We start from the raw sequence: 27,759 nt of genomic DNA on the forward strand, positions 1-27,759 counted from the left end.
CAGCTATTTAATATTTATTCTTTAATATATTAGTCTGGTATATTTTTCTGCATCTGCATAATTATTTATACTATATAGCACTCTATTGATAATGTAACACAAAAGACATCTACAAGTAAATGCTAAAATGGCAGTGTATGTGTTGATAACTAGACATTAACAAGATGACAGTAATAACCAGGTGTTCATTTAATGGGAGAGTCCAGTATTTCCTGATAATCTTCCCTCCTTACATTCCTCCAGTAAAGTTTATAGCCAGCAAGGACAAATACACTAATCATGATGATCACCCCTCCAAAAACATCATAAACACTAGGAAATATGTGTAACACTAGAAGCTGTAAGACCATAGCTACCACAATCTCCAGATGTTGTACTGTGCTGACCAAAGCTGGGTGGAATTTGTCCAAGGCGTAATAAACGCCTAAGAATGCTACAGTAGAACAGATGCATATAGCAATGAGATAGCTCCATGTTTCTCCATCTAAAGGAATGATGGGTTCTTGAAGGACAAACATAGTAGATAACCCCCAGATTGTTCCAGTCCAACCAAAGGTAAACAGTGCGGTCCACATGCTGATCTTCTCCCTGATGGATCTGTACACTATCATAGAAAGAGCAGTGGTCAGCCCAGCCATCACAGTCATTGTATACCCAAAGGCTTCCTTCCAGACATTTAACAGAGAATTGTCCTCATCAGCAATGTTGGGGATCATGACAAGACAAACACCCAGGATGCTGCAGACCACTGTAGCCATGTCAACATATGCCATTTTCTCATCTACAAGAAGAAAGGCTAGAACAGCACTGAAAACGGTGGTGGTGGCTCTCCACATCGTGGTGCCATTGCTGGGAGGAACTATTGAAAAGGAGGTGTAAGCGCAGGTGATGGAAATAACGTTGCACACACCGTACAAGAAAAGTCGTAATCTGTATCCGCTGGGCCCAAAGGGAGCTTCCTGGTAATAACACACAACTATCACGGATAAGACCTGCAAGACAGACCGGATAAAAATCAGTTCTAAGGACGGAACTTTAGAACGGTCGGAAACAAGCCTCGTGATGAGAGCCACACATCCATGCGCCAGTGCAGACCCAAACAGCACTAGCCACATTTTTCGGGACTGAAAAATGTTCTTTTCTGCAAAGCTCTGGAACTGTCCCCTGCTGCTGGCTCTTGGGTCTTCTGATCGTGGAGGCTGAGTGTCCATGGTTCCAAACAGAGTTCTTCCTTTTCTTCTCATTTCACTCAGCAGACTTTTCTTTGGGTTTTCTTCCATAAATCTACCATAGTCTTCGTTGATTTCTTCATACCCATCCTCCCCGGGTTGGGGATAATGAGAGGTATATTTCACCATGACTGTATTGGGATGTATTTTCACCCGTTTTTTAATTGGGTATTTTTTGGATGGAGAAGTATCCATTTCTTCAGATAAGAAATTCTATTTAAAGAAAAAGAAAAACAAACATGTTCATTCCGTTGAAGACTGCATTGCTATTTTACAGATATATACTAATTCAATGATGAAAGCCAAATATAGCAAGAGTCTGGAAGATGTAATAGGAAAAGAGGACCTGGCACGTGCATTACCACATACACGAAGCCCACCGAACTTCCCTCCCCTTATCATGTCTGCTGTAAACCTGTCCCGAAGTCCCACTCCATCTGCGCTTTGCCTCATTTAGCTTGGCTGATTGGTTGGTTAATTGGTTTTTTTGAAGTAGGGTCTCATCTAGCCCATAATATCCTTGAACTCCTGGTCCTTATGCCTCCACCTCCCAACTGTAAGGATTAGAGGCATATACCATATGACCCATCTTAAAAGAAAAACACCAAACTAAAAAGCAACTTCAATCACATCTTACTTATTTATGTGTCTACTTGGCTATGTTCTAAATTGCAAGTACATAAACCCGAAATATTTTAAAGATTTTTTTAAATTTTGTTTGTGCGAGCATAGGAATATACATGTGCACATGAAGATATCCTCACGGGCTAGAAAATGGAGTCAGATTTCCTGAAACTGGAGTTACAAGTAGTTAGTTGTGAGCCACCTCACATATATGCTGGGAGCCAAAGCAGGGTCCTTTGAAAGAGGAGGTGCTAACCACTGAGCCATCTCATCAGTCCCCCAAAGTATTTTACATAATAACACAATCTAAGCCAGGTATAGTGTCACATACCTATAACCCCAGCACTTGATACTGTGAAATACTGCTGATTAGGAAAAACATTAAGCTTCTTTCAAAGTAAGGAGTAAAGAAATACTGACCATAAATAATTTGCTATAGCACTATATATAGTAAACTGTCAGATGTGAGCAGTAAGTAAATTTGGCCATTTTCACCTATAATTATCCTGTGAAACACTGGGTATCTTTTACAGTGTTATTCTTTCTCCCTCAGCCTGCCTTCCTGTCGTTCTTTGAACAATTCTTTTTCCTTCTCAGTGATTCTTTTCTTCTTCCCTAAAATATAGTCTGGCCAAAGACCTTACCAGATATGTGAAGCCCATAGGCATTCTCACCCTAAAAGGGAGGAGACAAAGGAGAAAAGAAGAAACCTTTTTCCTCATCATTCCTAAAATCCTTGCCCAAACTCACCAATTCCAAGTTCTTACACCATAACCCCAAAGCCAAACCGGGTTCTGCTGTTTTAACACTATCTGTTCTGTGTGTGCCCTTTCTTCTGAAGATCCTTTCAGCTGGAAGAAGCCATGGGAAATACTACCCAGGCCTCAGAGCCACCAGTTTCCTAACCCACCGCTTCCTTACAGTCCCTCCAGCATACAAGTGTCAAGAAATGTCAGGCCCCTTTGTGTCCATTTCCGTTTTAAAGCATGGCTTTAGCTTCAGTAGCTTCAGACTGTGGCACAGTCTCCCCACGAAGGGATTTCCTTCCCAGCTGCCTCACTTCTGTTGGCGACCTCATGGTCCCTCCAGATTCCTAAGCTACAAACCAAGGGACACTCTGAAATCTCCTTGCTGTCACCACACTCTAAATCGGCTGTCCCTCATTACTGCTTGTGTCTTTGAACTGTTTCTCAAGGGTTTTCTCTTTTCTCTAATTCCATGCTTATGCCGTTTTTCCAGATGAAGGTAGTGTGGGTTCCGGACTAGAAGGTTACCCTGGCCTCCTGTCTGCCCTCCTTGAGTCCCACAGTCCTCCCCCTTCCAAATCCCATCTGTGTTATCCTGTCTTTGAAAGATTCAGAATGTTGCTGGAGAGATGGCTCAGTGGTTAAAAGCACTGACTGCTCTTCCAGAGGTCCTGAGTTCAATTCCCAGCAACCGCATGGTGGCTCACAACCATCTGTAATGGGATCCGATGCCCTCTTCTGGTGTGTCTGAAGACAGCGACAGTGTGCTTACATACATGAAATAAATAAATCTTTAAAAAAAAGAAAGAAAGGAAGAAAGAAAGAAAGAAAGAAAGAAAGAAAGAAAGAAAGAAAGGAAGGAAGAAAGATTCAGAACAAAACTCTACCGACCTCATTCCTACACTATCACAGTGCACCCCTGTATCCCAGCACTTAGGAGACAGGAAGACCAGGAAGTTAGCTTTCTCAGCTACATAATGAGTGGGTTGGAAGTTAGCCATGGTCATGTGAGATGCTGTCTAAAAAACACAACACAACAAAACAAACAAAAAAGAAAGAAAGAAAAGTTAAATCCAAGTCCTCCACCAGGCACTTGGTGCGCTGGCCCTGGTCTGCCCGTAGCCCCTTGGCATTCACGCTTTGCTGCGTGGCGTGTGTCCCCCTGACCATATCATGTGTGTAAAATCATTTTCCAGACTTTCATTTTTCAGACTTTCATTTTACTAGTTCCTCCATTCTCCAACTTTCTGAACACTGATCATCTGTTAGGGCCTAATTCTAAATCGTCTTCAGGAACAAGCGTCTGACTTCTCCAGACATTTCTTTTTTTTTTTTTTTTTTTTGGTTCTTTTTTTTCGGAGCTGGGGACCGAACCCAGGGCCTTGTGCTTCCTAGGTAAGCGCTCTACCACTGAGCTAAATCCCCAACCCCCAGACATTTCTTTACCTAAATAATTACAACGCTTCTAATCTGATTTGTATAATGCAATTATGTTGCTTCCTGCTTGGCTCAGCTCTAGAATTTTATGTTCCTAGTTACTCTACCCAATTTAACTATATCAATTCTCCTCCTTGATGACCAGTAATTGCCTTAATGAAATTTTACATTCCATAACTTCTCATTTGCCACTGTTTTTTTTTTTGTTTTTTTTTGGTTCTTTTTTTCCGGAGCTGGGGACCGAACCCAGGGCCTTGCGCTTCCTGGGCAAGCGCTCTACCACTGAGCTAAATCCCCACCCCTGCCACTGTTGTTAAAATGTTACCTTCTCTCCATTCAAAGTTCCCCCTTCCTGCTACAGGCCAAATCTACAGCTCTAGGGGCAGAGTTAGAGTGTGTAGGTTGCTATTTTATTCCTCCTTTTTTCTCGGAGACCATAAGAAGAGTTTATCAGGCTCTCAAGATAGCTCAGTGGCCAAGTATGCACTCCAAAAAGAGGCCAATATTCAATCCCCAGAACTCACATGGTAAAAAGAACTGACTCTTGCAAACTGTCCTCTGACTTCCACACACATGCCATGGCACATGTATGCCAATATCCACACACATGTAGCGTTTTAAAAATTGTAAAGGGGGTTGGGGATTTAGCTCAGTGGTAGAGCGCTTGCCTAGCAAGCGCAAGGCCCTGGGTTCGGTCCCCAGCTCTGAAAAAAAGAAAAAAAAAATAAAAAAGCAGTGGAAGCGGTTCCTGTGCAAACCCTGGTGGTTGCTAGTTCCCCATTGGGCCAGATTAGTATCTCTCCCAGAGGCTCTCCGCTAGCCTTGAACTCTCTGGTTCCAGCCACCTGGTAAAATCAAGACTCAACAAACTGTAACCCAACAATCAGATTTACATGTTAAATTCTCAGTCCACAATACAGTCCACACAATAAACTTACAACCAGTTGATGAGGATATAAACTGCCCACCTAGATAAGATATAATTTGCTCATCTAGACAACACAAAATCCGGTACACATCCATCCCTTAAGAATAGTCATAAACAACCTGTAAAATGTGCAGAGAGGAATCTTTTTTTTTTTTTAAAGATATATTTATTTTTTGTATATGAGTACACTGTAAATTCAGACACACCAGAAGAGGGCATCAGATCCCATTAAAGATGGTTGTGAGCCACCATGTGGTTGCTGGGGATTGAACTCAGGACCTCTGGAAGAGCAGTCAGTGCTCTTAACCGCTGAGCTATCTCTCCAGCCCCGCAGAGAGGAATCTTAACACCTGCCGCCAAGTTCTTTTGTCTCCTCCTCCCTCTGGTCTCCTGTGCCTCTCTAAAACTTTTTCTCCCACCCATCCTTCCTTCTCGTCCAATGACAGGCCTTGTTCTAGCCTGTACCTGCCTTTACCTGCATAATGATATCAACCTACAAAGAAGGGTTTAACTTTTATACATAATTTATTTTTATTTTATGTTCACTGATTTTTGCTCGCATGTGCATCAGTGTGAGGGTGTCAGAAACCCTGGAACTGGAGTTACAGACAGTTGTGACCTGCCAAGTGGGTACTCAGAATTGAACCCAGATCCTCTGAAAGAGCAGCCAGTGCTCATAACCGCTGAGCCATCTCTCCAGCCCCTTAATTGCTTTAGTCCCCATCTGTTGGGCTGTAACTTCCCTAGAGGCACGAAAAGGAAAGAACATGAAAGGGACATGTCATGCACTGGCTCTTGTGTAATAGGCCATCGGTGTCTAACCTAGGACAAGCTGCACCACAGACCTCACCTACGTAATCAAACACAAACTTAAAGCTGCCACGAATGGACTTTGTAGATGTGTTAAAACCCCCTAACTGAGGTGTAATCCCAGAGCTTGGGAAATGGAGGCAGAGACACAAGGAGGTCAAAACCAGCCTCAGATACACAGGTGTTCAAGGCCAGCCTAGGCTACATGAGACCTTGTCTCAAAGAAAGAAAAACAAGGTTCTTGATGAGTTGAATTTAACTTAATTACAAGACTGCATGACTGTGGAGTAGAGCTAACCTAGTACGTTGAATGCTTAGTCATTTCATAATGTCAGAGATCCAAGTATTTGATGTCCTCAAAGTTCCAACCTGCCCTTTTCCTTACTGTTCTTAGACAATAAAGCTGTATCTGTGTTCATGAATTTCCAACTTGTTTTTACTCTCCCCTCCCTGCCTACCTCTCTGCAGACTTCATGCGTGTTATCCAGCTTCACTGCACAGTAAGCCAGTTCCTTGTGATAAGTTCCTAGTGGTCCAGAATTGTTTCTTAAGTGACTTTGTTTTTTTGTCACATATCCTTTAGGTTGCAGGCTTGCAAATGCAGGTTTTCTCAGGTCAGTTCCAAAGGCTCAAGACAGACCTCTGCTGTGCAAGACTTTTGCACTATAGAGCTTACTGTTTGCCCTGTGCCTAGCTTTCTTGGACAAAACCCAACAGTATCCACTTGGTCCCAAGACACTCACATTTCCCTGCCTTTCTAGACAGTGACTGGAGACATCACTGCTCACCCTTTTCTTTCCAACCACTTTCTCTGTGTTCAAACAGCAAGGGGCAAATGACAAGGTTCTATGCAGGTTTGTTTCCAACTGGGGAGTGAGAAGACGTGCCTAAGTTGAGGTGCCATTGGTTTAACAGCTCTGAGTCCCTGTTGTCATATATGTTCATCAGTTGTAGCCCACCCCAAACCGCTAAGGCAAGAAAAGAAGGGGAAAAAGAAAACCCACTGGAAGGAAATGGTAGTAACCCTGGAGTGCATGGCTGGGGATGATGCCTGGGCTCTCTGAAGGATGGAGACAAGTGTCTCTAATGCTAAAAGCAGCAAGATCTACTGACGTGTACCTTTCCCATTTTCAAACTTGGAGCTAGAGTAAGACACACCTTGAGTTTAAGATCAAAAGATCAATAAATGTTAACATATTGGAATTAGCTTTGTGAAATAAAGCAAAATACCTCCAAGTTGTCACCTGAACCAGAATTATGATGACAATTTAAATCCACATTAAAAAGCGGTTGCTGATCATTTCATTAGATGCTGAGAAAGCATTTGACAAAATTCAACACCCCTTCATGATAAAAGTCCTGGAAAGAATTGGAATTCAAGGCCCATACCTAAACATAGTAAAAGCCATATACAGCAAACCAGTTGCTAACATTAAACTAAATGGAGAGAAACTTGAAGCAGTCCCACTAAAATCAGGGACTAGACAAGGCTGCCGACTCTCTCCCTACTTATTCAATATAGTTCTTGAAGTTCTAGCCAGAGCAATCAGACAACAAAAGGAGGTCAAGGGGATACAGATCGGAAAAGAAGAAGTCAAAATATCACTATTTGCAGATGATATGATAGTATATTTAAGTGATCCCAAAAGTTCTACCAGAGAACTACTAAAGCTGATAAAGAACTTCAGCAAAGTGGCTGGGTATAAAATTAACTCAAATAAATCAGTAGTCTTCCTCTACACAAAAGAGAAACAAGCCGAGAAAGAAATTAGGGAAACGACACCCTTCATAATAGACCCAAATAATATAAAGTACCTCGGTGTGACTTTAACCAAGCAAGTAAAAGATTTGTACAATAAGAACTTCAAGACTCTGAAGAAAGAAATTGAAGAAGACCTCAGAAGATGGAAAGATCTCCCATGCTCATGGATTGGGAGGATTAATATAGTAAAAATGGACATTTTACCAAAAGCGATCTACAGATTCAATGCAATCCCCATCAAAATACCAATCCAATTCTTCAAAGAGCTAGACAGAACAATTTGCAAATTCATCTGTAATAACAAAAAACCCAGGATAACTAAAACTATCCTCAACAATAAAAGGACTTCAGGGGGAATCACTATCCCTGAACTCAAGCAGTATTACACAGCAATAGTGATAAAAACTGTGTGGTATTGGTACAGAGACAGACAGATAGACCAATGGAACAGAATTGAAGACCCAGAAATGAACCCACACACCTATGGGCACTTGATTTTTGACAAAGGAGCCAAAACCATCAAATGGAAAAAAGACAGCATTTTCAGCAAATGGTGCTGGTTCAACTGGACGTCAACATGTAGAAGAATGCAGATCGATCCATGCTTATCACCCTGTACAAAGCTTAGGTCCAAGTGGATCAAGGACCTCCACATCAAACCAGATACACTCAAACTAATAGAAGAAAAACTAGGGAAGCATCTGGAACACATGGGCACTGGAAAAAATTTCCTGAACAAAACACCAATGGCTTATGCTCTAAGATCAAGAATCGACAAATGGGATCTCATAAAACTGCAAAGCTTCTGTAAGGCAAAGGACACTGTTGTTAGGACAAAACAACAACCAACAGATTGGGAGAAGATCTTTACCAATCCTACAACAGATAGAGGCCTTATATCCAAAATATACAAAGAACTCAAGAAGTTAGACCGCAGGGAGACAAATAACCCTATTAAAAATGGGGTTCAGAGCTAAACAAAGAATTCACAGCTGAGGAATGCTGAATGGCTGAGAAACACCTAAAGAAATGTTCAACATCTTTAGTCATAAGGGAAATGCAAATCAAAACAACCCTGAGATTTCACCTCACACCAGTGAGAATGGCTAAGATCAAAAACTCAGATGACAGCAGATGCTGGCGAGGATGCGGAGAAAGAGGAACACTCCTCCATTGTTGGTGGGATTGCAGACTGGTACAACCATTCTGGAAATCAGTCTGGAGGTTCCTCAGAAAATTGGACATTGAACTGCCTGAGGATCCAGCTATACCTCTCTTGGGCATATACCCAAAAGATGCCCCAACATATAAAAAAGACACGTGCTCCACTATGTTCATCGCAGCCTTATTTATAATAGCCAGAAGCTGGAAAGAACCCAGATGCCCTTGTACAGAGGAACGGATACAGAAAATGTGGTACACCTACACAATGGAATATTACTCAGCTATCAAAAACAATGACTTTATGAAATTCATAGGCAAATGGTTGGAACTGGAAAATATCATCCTGAGTGAGGTAACCCAATCACAGAAAAACACACATGGTATGCACTCATTGATAAGTGGCTATTAGCCCAAATGCGTGAATTACCCTAGATGCCTAGAACAAATGAAACTCAAAGACGGATGATCAAAATGTGAATGCTTCACTCCTTCTTTAAAAAGGGAATAAGAATACCCGTGGCAGGGAATAGAGAGGCAAAGATTAAAACAGACACAGAAGGAACACCCATTCAGAGCCTGCCCCACATGTGGCCCACATATATACAGCCATCCAATTAGACAAGATAGATGAAGCAAAGAAGTGCAGGCCGACAGGAGCCGGATGTAGATCGCTCCTGAGAGACACAGCCAGAATACAGCAAATACAGAGGCGAATGCCAGCAGCAAACCACTGAACTGAGAATAGGACCCCCGTTGAAGGAATCAGAGAAAGAACTGGAAGAGCTTGAAGGGGCTCGAGATCCCATTTGTACAACAATGCAAAGCAACCAGAGCTTCCAGGGACTAAGCCACTACCTAAATACTATACATGGACTGACCCTGGACTCTGACCTCATAGGTAGCAATGAATATCCTAGTAAGAGCACCAGTGGAAGGGGAAGCCCTGGGTCCTGCTAAGACTGAACCCTCAGTGAACTAGATTGTTGGGGGGAGGGCGGCAATGGGGGGAGGATGGGGAGGGCAACACCCATAAAGAAGGGGAGGGGGAGAGATTAGGGGGATGTTTGCCCGGAAACTGGGAAAGGGAATAACACTCGAAATGTATATAAGAAATACTCAAGTTAATAATAATAATAAAAAAGGGGGTTGGGGATTTAGCTCAGTGGTAGAGCGCTTGCCTAGCAAGCGCAAGGCCCTGGGTTCGGTCCCCAGCTCCGAAAAAAAGAAAAAAAAAAAGTGGTTGCTTAATTTCTTAGTACTTTTTATACTAGCCAAAATTAGCTATTTTCTACATCTTAAGTTTCAAAGAATAAAAAATATGATTTAAGATCTCTCTCTGTCTCTCTCTGTCTCTTTGTCTCTGTCTGTGTGTGTGTGTGTGTCCGCGCACGCGCGCGCGTGTCGGGGGTATACGTGTACACCACTACTACTGTCTTAGTCAAGGTTTCTATTCCTGCACAAACATCATGATCAAGAAGCAAGTTGGGGAGGAAAGGGTTTATTCAGCTTACACTTCCACATTGCTGTTCATCACCAAAGGAAGTCAGGACTGGAACTCAAGTGGGTCAAGAAGCAGGAGCTGATGCAGAGGCCATGGAGGGATGTTACTCACTGGCTTGCTTCCCCTGGCTTGCCCAGCTTTGCTCAGCTTGCTGTCTTATAGAACCCAAGACCACCAGTCCAGGGACGGCACCACCCACACTGGGCTGAGTCCTGCCCTCTTGATCACTAGTTGAGAAGATGCCTTAGAGCTGGGTCTCATGAAGTCATTTCCATAACTGAGGCTCCTTTCTCTGTGATAACTCCAGCTTGTGTCAAGTTGACACACAAAACCAGCCGGTACAACTACATACTGACTTTTTGGGTGTTTTGAGACAGGGTCTCATATAGCCCAGGCTAGTCATCATTTGATAATCCTCCTTTCTGCCTCCAGCCCCTGAGTGCTGAGATGTATATAATCAAGCCCAGCATAGGGCTTTGCTTCTCCTCCTCTCCTCTGGCCCCATGTGAAGCTGCCACTGCAGGCACTGCCTGCCGACTGGGTGGTGTAGGAAGCACTCTGGGAATCCCCACATCATCTCCAACTTTGTGAGTTCCAAGTGATTCCAAATAGGAGATGGCAGTGTCCACCACGTCTCCCAGCAAGTGGCCAAGAGGAAAGAGCCAAGTAGTAGAGGTGTATATATGGGGACACTGCTAATGTGCATCCTAACTGTGAAGACTTGCTGTGTCCCTAAAGACACTGTCCTACTGGCCATTTTCCTCAGAAGCACTCTCAGGGGCGGGGTTCACAGTAGCCAGTCTCTCCATATAGGTCTACCCACATCTCCCCACGCTGCTCTGAGCATGCAGACATAATCGTCCATCTGTCTGCCATTTCAACGGTTCAGTCCATCATGGAGGGGAGGATATGGGAGAGTAAAGCAGCCTATATCCTGGTGACTAGAGAGCAGAGAAAAGGCTAGGCTGAGTTTTAAACTGACTAGACACTGAGGAATTCATACACAATTTGTGGACACACAAAATAATAGCTTATTTTACATATCTATGTTAAAATGTTATTTGGGGAATTTTAAAGGATGAATTCCAACTAGATATGGTAGCATGCACCTTTAATCCTATATCCTGGGAGGGTGAGGCAGGAAGATTACAAATTTAAGGCCAGCTTGAGCTACAAAGCAAAACTATGTCTGAAATAAGAGAAAGGAAAGACAGGCTGGAGAGATGGCTCAGTGGCTAAGAGCACTGGCTAAGAGCACTGGCTAAGGGCACTGGCTAAGGGCACTGGCTAAGGGCACTGGCCAAGAGCACTGGCCAAGAGCACTGGCTAAGAGCACTGGCTAAGGGCACTGGCTAAGGGCACTGGCTAAGAGCACTGACCAAGAGCACTGACTAAGAGCACTGGCTAAGAGCACTGGCTAGGAGCACTGGCCAAGAGCACTGGCCAAGAGCACTGGCTAAGAGCACTGGCTAGGAGCACTGGCCAAGAGCACTGGCTAAGAGCACTGGCCAAGAGCACTGGCCAGGAGCACTGGCCAAGAGCACTGGCCAAGAGCACTGGCTAAGAGCACTGGCCAAGAGCACTGGCCAAAAGCACTGGCTAAGAGCACTGGCCAAGAGCACTGGCTAAGAGCACTGACCAAGAGCACTGACCAAGAGCACTGGCTAAGGGCACTGGCTAAGAGCACTGACCAAGAGCACTGGCCAAGAGCACTGGCTAAGAGCACTGACCAAGAGCACTGACCAAGAGCACTGGCCAAGAGCACTGGCCAAGAGCACTAGCTAAGAGCACTGGCCAAGAGCACTGGCTAAGGGCACTGGCTAAGAGCACTGGCCAAGAGCACTGGCTAAGAGCACTGGCTAAGAGCACTGGCCAAGAGCACTGGCTAAGGGCACTGGCTAAGAGCACTGTCCAAGAGCACTGGCTAAGAGCACTGGCCAAGAGCACTGGCTAAGAGCACTGGCTAAGGGCACTGGCTAAGAGCACTGGCCAAGAGCACTGGCTAAGAGCACTGGCTAAGAGCACTGGCCAAGAGCACTGGCCAAGAGCACTGGCTAAGAGCACTGGCTAAGGGCACTAGCCAAGAGCACTGGCTAAGGGCACTGGCTAAGAGCACTGGCTAAGGGCACTGGCCAAGAGCACTGACCAAGAGCACTGTCCAAGAGCACTGGCCAAGAGCACTGGCCAAGAGCACTGGCTAAGAGCACTGACCAAGAGCACTGGCTAAGAGCACTGGCTAAGAGCACTGGCTAAGAGCACTGGCTAAGGGCACTGGCTAAGGGCACTGGCTAAGAGCACTGGCCAAGAGCACTGGCTAAGAGCACTGACCAAGAGCACTGGCTAAGAGCACTGGCTAAGAGCACTGGCTAAGAGCACTGGCTAAGGGCACTGGCTAAGAGCACTGGCCAAGAGCACTGGCCAAGAGCACTGGCCAAGAGCACTGGCTAAGAGCACTGACCAAGAGCACTGGCTAAGAGCACTGGCTAAGAGCACTGGCTAAGAGCACTGGCTAAGGGCACTGGCTAAGAGCACTGGCCAAGAGCACTGGCTAAGAGTTTGGCTGTTCTTGCAGAGGACCTGGTTCGATTGCCCGCACCCACATGGCAGCTCACAACCACTGTAACCATTGCTCTCCTTGTTTCCACAGTCACTGGTTGTGCCTCCTGACCCTGGAACCATCTCACAAATGCACGGAGAAGGGATGTGGATGGCAGAGTCCAAATCTGTCTTCATCACTGTATCAGTCTGCTGACTGGTCAGTGGTGACAGCGTTGTGATAGTGGCTCCCTGCACTGCTTAACAGGTGCACAGCTATGTCAGAACTGACTAGCAGCCTGATGCTTGATCTAAACTGGAAAAAAATTCAGCTGATGCCAGGCCCCACATATCAGCATATCAGCCAAAACTCTGCTCAGTGAAGGGGTGCATGAGTGGAGAAGCCTCGTCGGAGGCTGAAAACCAGAGACTTTCCAGGAGAGGTCAAGGCTGCTTTGAAGGGTTAGGCTGGATGATGCTGGGGCTGTCAGACACTGCGTTGCCTTGGGTGAGAGGATACAAACCCCATTCGGAAGAGCAATGAAGTCTGTAGTCAAACGTGGCTAAGAAGACTTGAGCTGAACTGGAGACGGTAGTGAGGGACCTGGTTTTTCTGAGTTAGTTCAGTCTGGCCTGTAGAAGGGACGAGCATTATCCGTAAGGGATTTGCAAAAAGGTGGAGGTAAGAGTTGAAGGTTTGGTGTGAAGAGGGAGATGGCCATTGAGCAGGAAACTAGTCCAAGTTTGAACTGGAGACTCGATTGACACAGAGAGCCCAGAGTCAGTTCACAGGGAGTGATCTGTAAGCTGTGCAGATTCCGAGAGGCACCAGCAGCACGGACAGGAAAGGGCAGAGGGTGCTGGAAAAGGGAGGCAGGCAGTAAACTCCACATCTGAGGAGAGCCAGACCAACTGCCTTCATTCGGTGAGCAACAGACCCGTGGTTGAAATCACTCACTGGGGGTTAATGAGTACTGGAGTAGAACGAGCCGTGCATACCCACGCTTTGGGGCTTCGCTTTTGTTTTATTTTGTCCTTTGAGAAAGGTCTCACTGTGTAAATAGCCCTGGCTGCCCCTGAACTCACTATGTGGAGCAGGCTGGCCTGCAGCTCATAGACATCCACCTGCCTCTGCCTCTGCCTCTGCCTCTGCCTCCAGATGACAAGCATGACCCACCATGCCCAGCAATACCAGGGTTTTGAAAAGGGAGATTTTTAAAAGATATTTTACAAAAATTTTGTTTTGGCTTTCTTTTCTTTTTTTTTTTCCTGGACTGTATGTGGCAGTTTTGAAACAGTGAGTAGATTTGGCTTGTATGAAGGTGACGATGCCTGGTTTGAAACAGAGCAGTTATGTTGTGACACTTTAAAATTCACTCTGGCACGCTAATGAATGTGTTGGCTGGCAGCTAAGAACACACTAAAATGCAAGGTTTTCACCATTTATGTTATTTCCCTTTCTTCCTTTGATTTCAGAGGTCAATATCAGGGCCTCACGCATTCCAAGCTACAGCCCGACACCAGTCTCACAACGCACACTCAGCACCCCCTTCCAGCAGGGAACCCCTGATCTCTGAAAAGCAGTTTTATCAATTTACATAAAATATGCACCCTCAGATGACACATACTTATCATCTGACACATTTTCCTTCTGCCTAAAAGGAAAAAATTAAGCAAAATCACTTTGCAGTGAAACCAGCACCTGTCAATTCAGCTGGTGACTCTACTCAGGATAGAAGAGCCAAGGCTGGGAAAGAGGTCAAGAACATAACTATCTTTTTTTTCTTTTTTTGTTTTTTTTTGGGGGGGGGTGAGGAGGTTTCAGGGTGGGGACAGAATCTCACCGTGTTGCTCTGGCTGTCCTGGAACTTACTATGTAAACCAGTCTGGCCTCAAACTCACAGAGATCCGCCTGCCTGTGCTTCCTGAGTGCTGGGATTAAAGGTGTGCAGCGCTATGCCCAGCTAAAATCATCTTTTTGTATTTCATGATATTTTATATGTATATCCATGGTTAAATCATTGACTTACTGTATTGATCACATGCTAAAAAGTGTAAGAGAAATTCTTGTGTTGTTGATGTACCTCAGGTGCTTATCATTCACCTAAGTCTTATGAAAGAATATCAAACATCCCCGTGAACTCAAGATGTCCTCCAATCAGCTCAGATACACAAGACTCTCAGGACAAGAGGAGGGGGAGGAGGAGGGGGGAGAGCGAGGAGGAGGAGAGGGAGGAGTGAGAGGAGGGGGAGGAGGGAGAGGAGGGAGAGGAAGAGGAGGAGAGAGGGGAGGAAGAGGAGGAAGAGGAAGAGGAAGAGGAGGAAGAGGAAGATGAGGAAGAAAGACATACCCCGGGAGCAGTCGTGGATTCTCAGAGCCCTGAAACACTTCAGCACCACCTGCTCCCATCTGTTCTGTGCTTCCCAAAGTTTATCTGTGTGAGCACCAAGCCAGAATCCCCACCTCACTCCAGGCTAAAGTCCAGAAATGCCACAGTGCGTTAGTCCCAAAATTTTACAAATTTGATTTCTTTTTATCATAGCTGATTCTTCATATAACAGATTGATGTTATAATTTAAAAAGTCACAATTCGGGCTGGAGAGATGGCTCAGTGGTTAAGAGCACCCGACTGCTCTTCCAGAGGTCCTGAGTTCAATTCCCAGCAACCACATGGTGGCTCACAACCATCTGTAAAGGGATCTGATGCCCTCTTCTGGTGTGTCTGAAGACAGCTACAGTGTACTTATATATAATAAATGAATAAATAAATCTTTAAAAAAAAAAGTCACAATTCAGTCACCTCTTTCCGTATACTGTATTTTGGTAAAATCCCAAAGACCACTAAGAAATGGTCATTAGGTACCCTCTTGTTTCAGACCAAACTGTAAATCATATTTTGGATTAAATTTCACAACATTATACACAGAGACTTATCAAAATCACAGTACACAAATCACCATACTCTATTAATATATGTAGAACACATACATACTGCAAAGGTGAAAAGATTTATCAAGCCCCATCATTGCCAAGGACTCTGCACATTAATAACAACACTGTGTAATCCATCTCATCAAAAGTTAGCAACATGTGTCAAAATTTTATATGTGTGAGTTCTCCCATCCATGCCATTTCCAATAATAGACACTAAGGAGATCATCAGAGCATTAAAGTGCACACATAAGGCTTGTCACCATGGTTCTCTTCATGTGATGGAAGTTAGAAATAACCTAATTGCCCATTAATGGAGAGGGGCTAAAGGAAAATACCACCATACCAAATGATAATACCTATGTATATATACTGATATAAGAAAGTATATATGTCATATTACTGAACCAAACAAAATTTATAAGCGTATTCATGGGATGGGGTTGTAGTTCATTTGGAACAGTGTTTGCCCAACGTGCATGGAGTCCTGGGTTTGATGCTCAACAGCACAGAAGCCAGACTTGGTAGCTGAGGCTGGAACCCCAGCGCTGTGAAGGCAAAGGCAGGAGTAGGGCGAGTTCAGTGACATCCTTGGCTACAGAGAAAGTTTGAAGCCAATGTGAAATACACAGGATTTTGTCCCCCCACTAAAACACACACACACACACACACACACACACACACACACACACACACACTAAAGAATATTGCTGGTAGGCTTCTATTTATATAAAATAATTCATATGTATGTGTATACATGCACACATACTTAGGGTTTTTTATTTTTCTATACAAGTATCTATTTAAAATCTGAAAAAGTTTAACCTACTTTCTTAAGAAGAAAAAAATAAGCCATTACTGTATTTCAGTCTGACAAGTCAGCCAAGAAGCCAGCGTCGTTCCTGTGTATCTCTGCCATCTGTGGAAGGAAGGCTGTGGGTAAAATAGACCATTTTATGGAGAAATGTGAATGGATGGTGTCTAGTGCTCAAACCAAAACAGAGGTAAATGACTACAAACTGTGGGAGATGCTTTTGTTAGTGCTTTTGAAAGAATCCTCTGTGTGTGTGTGTGTGTGTGTGTGTGTGTGTGTGTGTGTGTGTGTGTGTGTATTATGATAGTTTCATGACAGGCTAAAATATATATATAGATTCCAATTGGCAGCACAGAATGGAACATCATTACCATTGACTTTTCTTACATAAGTTACCACCCCATAAATCTGCATGTTAATGTGGGAAAACCTGACCTGAACAGATGGACCGCATGCTGTTCTAATGCTTGCACAGATTCCTGATGCTCTGGACCAGCGAGTGGAGTCAGCACAAAAAGATAATGTCATCCGTCTCCTAAGACTGCAATTTCAGAAGCTGCTCATAGAAGCAATGTTTCCCTCTTCAGAAATAGAATGATATTTTTATGCTTTAATGCAATGTGTTCTTAACACAGTAGAGAGGGGGTGGGAAGATGGTTCAGTAGGCAAAGGTGCTTGCTGCCAACCTGATCCTCATGACCTACAAGCACACATGCACACTAAATAATGTAATAAAAATGCCTTAAGAACAAACACACAGAAGGGTATTTGTGGTTCTGGGGATGTTATGTGAATGGTCCTTGAAGCTTAACCACGTTTGGAGAATCCTCCAGCCATAGCCCTCATTTGCCTGCCCTCCCCTTGGTCTCCCATGTTCCTTACGGAAGTCAAGTCCCTGGGGCTAACTCATTGTCCAGATCTTTATTTCTGCCTCCTTAGCTCTACATCTCAATAGCCTCTTTTTACTTGAGTGTCTTCATTGGTACAGTTTATAAGTAGATGTCCTTGGGCTTGAAGATCCAATAAAGGGTTCTAACAAGCAATTAGCACCTTTGAGATTTTAATTTCTTAGTCCACAGCTCTCTTATTTAATTTAATGTTGTGAAGAGGCTGGCAGAACCAGCAGGATTGACTCTTGGGAAGATTTGGGTCAAGGAAGTAGCTGATGAGGTCAGGACATTGGTTACATCAAAGGAAAAAGAGCAAGTAAATATAGTGAGGATGGCGGAGGCCGGATTCCCATCATGAGAAAACACATGGGATAATGGGGGCTGGAAACTCACTCGGGGAAGCTTCTCTCAAACGACCTGTTCCTTCCCTATGGGATGTTACAGCAGTCCTGGACATACCCTGTCACTGGGGGCGGTGTGTGTACATAACAGAGTCCCTGATAAACTCTTAACACTCCAAGAACAGGGATGATAACTATCTTTTTTCTTGATATCTTGAAGGTCCTGCCTCAGAACCAGACTCAACAAATACTGACAGAACAGGAACTCTCTGGCCTAGCTGGCCTCACTGTTAAACTGTTGGCTTTTAATCCTTGGTTAAACCAGCTGATGCACATTTTTGTCTCCACAGTTCTTCAATCTAACTCTCTCAGATCTTCTGACTCTAGAGTGATAGGAGAATTTGGCTATCATTCTCCAGGGTTCTAAACAGCCTCCCTCACACTCACCACTCACTCCCTCTCCAGACCTTCACTCCTGTTTACAACAGTGGCTCAGGCAGTGATAGACAGAAAACAAAGAAAACAAATTTAATCCGAAAAATGGGTCAGGAGCTGGAGAAATGACTCAGTGGTTAAGAGCACTGACTGCTCTTCCAGAGGTTCTGAGTTCAAATCCCAGCAACCACATGGTGGCTCACAACCATCTGTCATGGGATCCGATGCCCTCTTCTGTGTCTGAAGACAGCTACAGTGTACTCATGCATATAAAATTAATAAATAATTCTTTTTTTAAAAAAAAGAAAAATGGATCAACATGGTTTTTCTTTTTTTTTTTTCTTTCTTTTTTTAGTATAGAATAGAATGTATTCTGGGACTGGGAGTGGAGTTAAGAGGGTAGTAGAGACAGAGAAAGGCAGAGGGGGGCAGAGGGAATGGGGAGAGAAGGTGCAAGGGGAGAGGGGACAGAGCAGGAGCAAAAAGGCAAGAGCAAGCAAGGTTTTTCTTTTATCAGGTTCGTAAGAGTCCAGTAAAGCTGCTGACTGATACTTTGATGTCTTAAATAAAAAAAGAACTCACTCCCAAGTCACTGATTATATGCAGTCAGCAAGTGACTGAACATGCTCCAGTAAAATGTTAGGCATGAGGACTGAGTTCATATGCAATCATAACAGAAATAGTGTTTATGTGCGCATAAAGTATTATACTGGATTGGCTCTGTACAGCGACAATTATGTGAACCTAGAGTAAACAGCTCAGCAATATAATTTTATATACAAGCCAATATTTTTAATTATGTATGTACATTAACATTTATAGAGCAAAGTAAAATTTTAATCGAGTCAGAAAAAAGTTCCCTGATCTCCACTGTTCTCTGACATTTCCCTGCCAAGTTAAGGGTATTTCCTGGGTACAAACCAGAGGGGAAAGGAGTGAAAACTGGTGATTACCATTCTCTTCACATCTCCCCACTATTGCTAAGGGATTAAAGGCAGGAAAGACAATATATGGGTGGTGATGAGAAAGGAGATTTTGCCTGATTTTATGATCAAAGTATGCAGGAAGAACATTCAGTAAGAAGAAAGAAACAGCAGTGGCTGCCTGCTGGCACAGTGATGTGTCAGTGTTTAAGAACACCAAGGTGTCTCAGCACGAAACCCAATCAAGACTTTGACAACCAACACAGCTCTAAGGTGCTGGAAAAGGCCCAGGTAGAATATGCTTATGCTTTTCCCTCTTCCCTTACCCCAGACCCATGCCAACAGAATGTTGTATTTCTATTCAGACCGTCGGGAAGCACAACGTCCAGGAACACATAATAAATGGGGAGGGTCTGATCCTCACCGTGGTAACCACAGGCCATCAGATTACTAGGGACATTAATGTTGGCAGAGACCCGCCAGAAGGTCTCAAGTGTGGATAGCAATGCTGTCTATCCAAGTTGAAAAGCATCAAGGAACTTAGCCACCTTTGTGAGTTAGAATATTTTTAAAATTAACTTTATAAACTTTGATTAAAATTGTGTTTGATTACAAGATGTATTTATGTCTCTATATATTTCTCTTGACTTTATTAAGCCTACTTCTTTGAGGAGATACAAATCATATGCAAGGTTTTTTTTTTTTTAAAAAGAATGTATGGTTTGTGTGTTAGGCGTGCAGCTCAGTGGTAGGGCATTTGCCTAGTTTGTGTCACATCCTGTGTCTCATCCCTGGCAGTGCAACTTTTTAAAATTATGACTTATTATTGTACTAACCTCCCTGTTAGACTGTCTTTCTTCCTACAAAGTCATATGTGAGAATGTCCAGAGGTAGCAACTTCAGAAGGTGACTAAGTCACGAGAGCAGAGCTCTTGCCACTCTGATACCTGGGGACACACAAAAGGCTACCATCTATGAACAGGAGGCAGACCTCGCCATATACCTGATTTTCTAGTGTCTTCGTTTTGGACTTCTTGACCTTCAAAATTAGAAGCACATTTCTATTGTTAATTAAAAGCCATCCATTTTGTTATGGCAGCCTGAAGAGCTAACACTGTCCAAATACTGTCTTTCAAAAAGGGGGCTGGAGAGATGGCTCAGCAGTCAGTGCTCTTAACCGCTGAGCCATCTCTCCAGCCCTTAATATTATTTTTATGTTATCTGAAATAGGAAGTATTAACCCCTATTTCTAATAGCTAATATGGAAGTGTCAGCTGTATTTAAATAAAAATCAGAGTGACCATTGGCCTATGTTCAGTGTGGGTCCCTCCGCTTGACTCTGCTGCCTCCTGACAAGCTACCTGACAGGCACACCAGCCCAGATAGAGCATGCTCACAAACAGAACTGGTCTAGAGAAATACAAGGCTATTACTATAACTATGTATCCATAAAAGAAAAACAAAAATAGCCAGGACATACCTCAAATGATATACAAATCCTGTTAAAGATATGGAAGCACAAATGAGCAGGTTGATGTCCATTTTGCCACTTAGATGAGAAAGATGCAAATGCCACCAGCAGTGCAGCGTGACACCACCTCCTGAAGCATTAACTTCACTTAGGGATTTACCCCGAGGAAACACCACTCTTACACAGTTAAACTAAGCTGCCAGTAATCGAAATGTACATAGGATGTTGACTGACTGAAAGCTTAAGATCATGTTCTGATGAAAAAACATTTTCTTTTGAAAATGTGAGGAATTGGGATACATAGCTACAGTCTCAGCACCTGGGAGGCTGAGGCAGGGAAGCAGACGGCAAGGCCAGCCTGGCTATAGAGTAAGACTTTGCTTCAAAAAAATCAACCAATCAACAATAAAACAGAAAAAATAAACATCGTAACCTCCTTATGATACATTAAGTTCATGATATATTGTTATATTTCTTTTTTTAAAGATTTATTTATTTTATGTATATACATAGCTGTCTTCAGACACACCAGAAGAGGGCATCAGATCCCATTAGAGAGGGTCATGAGCCACCATGTGGTTGCTGGGATTTGAACTCAGGACCTCTGGAAGAGCAGTCAGTGCTCTTAACCACTGAGCCATCCCTCCAGCCCTATTGTTATATTTCTAAAGTTACATTACTTTAAGATACATTATCTTAAAGTTGATGACATCTCACAACCAGTGTTATGAATGTTACAATCTGAAAATGTTTACTTCAAACCAAATCTGTGCTGGTTCCTACAGAACTGGACTGATGGGAGAATTTAATTTTATAATCTGATCTTTTTATTATAATCGGCTCTGTCTTTAAATATATCCTCTAAAAACGATGAGGTTATTATTCTCAGGGCTGTTAGGTAGTTCAGTAAGTTAAGGCACCTGCCCACCAAGCCTGATAACCTGAGTTCCCTGGACTCATCTGGTAGAAAGAGAAAAGCAACCCCAGCAAGTTGTCCTTTGACCTTCATACAGGTGCTGTGGCACCCCTCCCCCAATAAAGAAGTAAATATTTTAAAAAATTGTTATTCTCATTAGTCTATTCCAAAATTATCTTAAACCCTGGAAAGAAAATAATACAGAATAATTCAACAATACTCAAATACCAATTCTTTTGTTTTGGAAAATACATTACATTGATCCATAATGGATGGTTGCCAAAAGGCATTTGACCAACCTTTTATGTATACAACCTTACGCATGGGTGGTTCTCCTTTTAGAAATATTCTGACATAAATTCCCATTTTGGCTAATTAGTGTACTTGGACAGATTTTCTTCTGGCTACATAAAAATACTCTAAAGGATAGCTTTTTAAAAATTGCATGCTAACATTTTTAAAATACTACAAGCTACATTTAAAGTAAAAATACTGTAATTAGATTTCTAAAAATTAAATATACCACATTGAAAGACTCAGACTAAATAGCATATTACTTCTCTTAGAAGATGTAGATAAATATGGATTAGAAATCAATATTTTCTAATTCCTTTCTGTTCTGTCACTCAACCCCAAGGCCTTGCATGTTTTATTATTTAATGTACAAAATAATTTACAACTAAGAATGAACTAAATTTGAAAAGAAAATGAGAGAATAAATCAAGGGTTTAAAGCATCATTTTGATAAATTATAAACAAATCATTTGCAAATTCAAAACTTAAAACAATGTTCCCATGAGAAGATATTTATATATGAAAAGCAATAGAATCAGATGCATGCTTGTAATCTCAGTACATCAGAGGCTAAGGAGCATTATGTTTTATATGGGGAAATGCAATGCTGATATAAATGCCAAAAATATAATAAAGTTGTATTAATATGCATGGAGATGTCCCAGTCAGGGGCATGCTTGCTGAGCAAGAATGAAGACTTGAATTCAGATCCCCATCATCCACATTAAAAGCCCAAAGTAGCATGAATCTGAAACCCTAGAACAGAGGCCAATCCAGCCAACTGGTAAGCTCCAAGTTATGTGAGAGACCCTGTCTCAAAAAAATGAGATGAAGAACGATGGAGAAAATCACCCAGCATCCTTCATCCCCTTGCACATACATACACACCACGCACATGCACACACATACACATATGCACACACCCACATGAACATATATTCACTCTGTGATGCCAGGGCTGATTGTCAACAAGACCTAGAATTACCTGGGAGATGGGCCTCTGAGAACACCGATAAGAGCTTGTCTTGGTCACACTAACTGAGACCAGAAGACCCACCTACTGTAATGGCACCATTCCCTGCTCAGGTCCTGGGCTGTGTACATGGAGAAAGGAAGCTATACAGAATCCCTGTATCCACTACCCTCTGTTTCTGACTATGGGTGTGATGGCACAAGCTATGTCAAGCTCCCGCAGCTTTGACTTACCCTCCATGGTGAACTGTTCTTTGAATTGTAAGCTAAAATAAATCTTTTCTCCCTTGGGTTGATTTCTTAGATAATTCATCCTAGTAACAGTTAAAGAAACTCTCTCAGATACATACACACCATTCAAATAAAAATTTTAAATATATATTGAAATTTTCTACACAGCATAATACTATAAACAAAGATAACAAAGTTAAAAGGAAAAAAAGTGTGGTAGCATAGACTTTTAATCTCAGGGTCTCGTGAGGTAGATTTCTTTAGTTTAAGGCCAGCACATTCAACATAGTCAGGGAGCTCTAGCTAGGCCAGTCAGAAATACATGGTGAGATTTTGTCTCAAAAGTAAAACAAACAATACAATACTATACAAAGAGCTTATATGGATTTAAAAAATAAGTAAACTTGCCAATAGAAAAATAAACATATGACTGAGCAAGTCACGAGATGAGAAATAGATATTGCTAATGAATGAATGAACAAATGTCCTTTCCTGTCTGCCCAATCAGAGAATCCCTTTAGCGATTGATAAAACCTGTCTTTGGTGAAAGGATGGGGCTACTGACATTCAAATTTCCCATTTATAGTAGCATATGTTCGTTTACTTTTTAAGGCACAATTTGTAAATAATGGTTGCCCAATAAATATTCCTTAAATGTGGTGCTTTTGGAGATGCTTAAAAGAGCAAATAATCAATATTTGAACAGATTAATGCATCAAATGTATCTAAATTAAAGTATCTATCAATTGAACCACAAATTTTACTTCAAGAATGTTGTTATAAGACTGTAATTAAACTGGGTATGGTGACACAAATAATCTTTAATCCCAGCACTGAGACAGGGAGGAGGATCTCTGAGTTCAAGGCTAGTGTGGTCCACAGAGTGAGCTCCAGCATGGCCAAAGTTACTTAGAGAAACACTATCTCAGAAAACAAAACAAAGGAACTCAGGAAAATACTATCTCACAAAACAAAACAAACAGCTTAGAGAAACACTGTGTCAGAAAGCAAAAACAAACAAACAACAAAAAAGATTGTAATTAAACAAGTGTGTGTTTGTGCAAAGGTGTTATATTCACATGGGGCAATTTAAGTGTCCATCAATACACAAATAGCTTCTTTTAATGGAGCATCTATAAATACAAAGAAATAACATTCAGACTTTAAGAAGAAAGAAATTGTATCCTACGAAAAAATACAAATGAAACGAGATATTATGCTAAGTAAAGCAAACTGATCACAACTCCTGCTTGGTCCCACTTACATGAAGTATATAAAATGGGCAAACTCATACAAAAGAAGAGAATGGTTGTTACCAAAGGGCTGGAGACCGGGGAGAAGTAGGAAGTTAGTACTTTATATGCACTGACACTTCAGTCAAATGAGTAAACCCAGGAGTTGCTGTACATTGTGCCTCTACTCAGTCCTAATGCATTACCATCCATTTAATGCACCTAAATCTTACCATATCTTTCCCCCCTTGGATTTATTTATTTATTTTTATACGTGAAAATGTTTGACCGTATGATGTATGTGGACCACGTCCATACCAGGCGCCCTCTGAGAACAGAAGAGGTCATAGGTCCCCTGAAACTGGACCTTCAGAGAGCTATAAGCTGCAATATGGGGGCCCGAAAATCAAACACAGGTCCTCTGCAAAAAAGGCAAACACTCCTGTCTGCCAACATCTCTCTAGCTCCGTTCTTAAAATAATTTAAGGATGGCATCAGGCCGGGCATGGTAGTACATACTTGAAATCTCGCCTTCTGGGAGATGAGGGTAGGAGGATCAGGAATTCAAGGTCATCCTTGCCTACATACCGATTTTCAGTCCAACTGAGGCTGTATAAAAACTTGTCTAAAGGAAAAAAAACACATAGTGTTTGCTGGGCTTGGTAGCACATATCCATAATTCCATGGAATCCCAATACTTCGATGCTAAGACAGGATGACTTTGCATTCAAGGCCAGTGTGAGAATCAGTGAGACCCCGTCCCCAAACTGGAAACAAACAGAAAAGCTATTTGCAGAACTATTTTTTTTAAAAAAAGATTTATTTATTTAATATGAGTACACTGTCATTGTCTTCAGACACATCAGAAGAGGGCATCAGATCCCATCACAGATAATTGTGAGCCACCATGTGGTTGCTGGGAATTGAATTCAAGACCTCTGGAAGAGCAGTCAGTTCTCTTAACCACTGAACTATCTCTCCAACCCTGCATAACTGTCTTTAACAGTGGTTCTCAGCCTTCCTAATGCTGTGACCCTTTAATACAGTTCCTCGAGTTGCGGTGTTCCCCAACTGTAAAGTTATTTCATTGCTACTTCATAACTGTAACTTTGCTACTGTTATGAATCATAATGTAAATATCTGATATACAGGATATCTGATATGTGACTACCCCCAAAAGAGTCAATACACAGGTTGAAAACCACTGGTCTATAATTTTTTTTAAGATTTATCTATTTTATTTATATGAGTACACTGTAGCTGTCTTCAGACACACCAGAAGAGGGCATTGGATCTCATTACAGATGGTTGTGAGCCACCATGTGGTTGCTGGGATTTGAACTCGGGACCTCTGGAAGAGCAGTCAGTGCTCTTAACGTCTGAGCCATCTCTCCAGTCCCCCACTGATCTATATTAATAAAATGTTGAGCATCAGTGTTCATAATCACAAGATTACTGAAAACAACAGACAGAATAAAGGTCCATCTAAAAGTACATGTGTGCTCATACAAAAGAATTTTTCCACTTCTCTATTACCTAACTTTCTTTAAAGAAGCATGCTTTCTTTTTTCTTCCTATTGCTTGCTTGCTTGCTTGCTTGCTTGCTTGATTGATTGATTGATTGATTGGTTGATTGATTGATTGACTGACTGTGGCAGTGAGAAGCCCACCTAAGGTCTCTTGCATGCTGGGTGTGTGCTACGCCACTGAGCTACACTCCCAGTCCCTCTACTACAGCATTCTCTGGAACTTAAATGTGAATACAAGCACAAGCACTTCCGTCTACAGGCACAGTGCCTTTGGAACAGATGATTTGAAAATTAATTATGCTGTAGAGTCCAGAAATTCAAGAGGTGTCAAAAAAATAAAGCTGGGTTACAAAGGGTTCTGGGGAATGTGTGGCTTGTGGTACGTGCTAGCTTTGAAAGGAGATGAGCATTATGATTGTAGGTATACATTCATACATGTATCCTACACATGCATTCACATACATATGCGCATACATTAGGGCCGGTGTGTTTGCTCACAGTGTGTACTTTTAGGCAATCAAGCAAGCTGTGCTTTATCTCTTCTTCCAAGGTGAACCATGTTTCCCGGCAATGTTTCCCTCGGGAGATCACGCTCAACCCATCTGTGAAGGGTTTTAGTGTCTGGCCGGCTCTGTCCTGTCCGCTTGCCTTGCAATGAGTTATTTTTGGCAAAGATACAAAATAAGGAAAATATGGCTGGCATAGGCCCAGGAAGTCGTAAAACAGGGCATGAGGCGCTTCAGCACCACGGACACAGTCAACTATGCTCAAAGTCCTTTCCCAGAGAACAGCTGGCAGACTTGGCCCCCTTCAGGCCTGCTCCCTCACCCTTCGGGCCTGCTCCCTCACCCTCCAGGCCTGGTGTGAGACTATCTAGGTGCTCCTCAATCCTCACTGGGACGGGAAGTTGCCCCAGCTCCTACCAGAGCCTGGTGACAGCCTGGGTAGTGACGTGGGTCTGCGCGGCGCCCCCAGCTGCCCCAGTAAGAGTGAGTGTTCTTCCTGCCAGTTCTCGCGACCCTTCTTCCCCCTCTAATGAGTTAAATGGTCACACGCTGCGTAGAATTCTAAACCTAGAACCAATTCCGTCAAGAAAATCCCGCATTTTGTTCTACGTGGATGGATGAGATGGAACTTGCCCGAGCCTCCACCTCCACAATCGACCACCGCCGGGTCCTTCCTCCCTATCAAATCAAGAGACACAAAATTCTCAACTGGAGTTCAAGACTCATAGACACAGGACAGGAAAGTGATGGCAAATCCAAAATTATTCTCAGACTCCTAAAACCACCCAGCAATTTTCAAAAGTTGCATTCGCAATCACACATATGACGCCACAAGCACTTGCCGCGCTTGTGTGGGCCCCGGGGCCAAAAGAGGGACAACAGCCCTGACCTTCAACATGCAGACTGGGGTTGGGCCCACACAAGCAACGGTGTCAGGACCCGGGCTGAGGCCCCAGAATGGTACTGACTTTATCAACCCTCTGTTCCAGTCCTCCAGGACAGCAGCGGGGAGAAGTGGGCACTGGGTGGCCTTTCGGACGCCCCGCAGAGATGCGCGCCCCGTGCAGGTCTGTCAAGTAGGCGGGGCGCTTGACGCCAGCCTACCGTACCCCAAGCGCCGGCGCCCTACCGGCGAGCTGCCTCCGACGCGGGGCTCGGTGCGCTCCCTCTTCCCGGCGGGACCAGACGGCTCAGTCCCGCACCGCCCGCTGCTGCCCACCCGCCACCCGGCCGGTTACCTGGGAGTCACGCCTAGGCGGGTGCGCCCGGAGCACTAGCGGACTCAGTCGGAGCTGTGCTCCGGGTCTGGCCTCCCTAGCCAGCTGAGGCCGCCGCGCGCTCAGCGGGGACCACTGCAGCCTGGACTGCCAGGGGCGACCAGCAAGGAGAGGGGCGCCAGACGCGGGCACTGCGCCTGCGCTCTCTGCTGCCCCAACCCCCACCGCGGGCGCTGCGGGGCTGGAAGACCGCAGGAGACCACCGGGACGCCTGCCTAGACCCAGGGACTGGTCCTCCCCGAGAGGCGTGAGCGTCCCAG

The 27,759-nt window shown here is 43.4% G+C and overlaps 1 protein-coding gene across 2 annotated transcripts; it reads right to left on the reverse strand.

The window, feature by feature from the left end:
- Nucleotides 1–27,759, reverse strand: Slc35g2 (solute carrier family 35, member G2). Of its 2 annotated transcripts, none has more exons than NM_001393842.1 (2): nt 27,461–27,759; nt 1–1,442 (listed from the first exon to the last, which is right to left on the reverse strand). In NM_001393842.1, the coding sequence occupies exon 2, from the start codon at nt 1,422–1,424 to the stop codon at nt 186–188; it is 1,239 nt and encodes a 412-aa protein (NP_001380771.1). In that variant the 5' UTR covers nt 1,425–1,442; nt 27,461–27,759; the 3' UTR covers nt 1–185. The 2 variants fall into 2 exon arrangements, with proteins under 2 accessions (NP_001380771.1, NP_001012126.1); NM_001012126.2 differs by lacking the exon at nt 27,461–27,759 and adding an exon at nt 27,191–27,316.

The sequence above is a fragment of the Rattus norvegicus genome, chromosome 8 (genome assembly GCF_036323735.1).
Source record: "Rattus norvegicus strain BN/NHsdMcwi chromosome 8, GRCr8, whole genome shotgun sequence".
Taxonomy (NCBI): domain Eukaryota; kingdom Metazoa; phylum Chordata; class Mammalia; order Rodentia; family Muridae; genus Rattus; species Rattus norvegicus.

Bases quoted from the DNA above. Each gene is read 5' to 3' on its own strand.
- Slc35g2 (NM_001393842.1), bottom strand. From the start codon at position 1,424: ATGGATACTTCTCCATCCAAAAAATACCCAATTAAAAAACGGGTGAAA.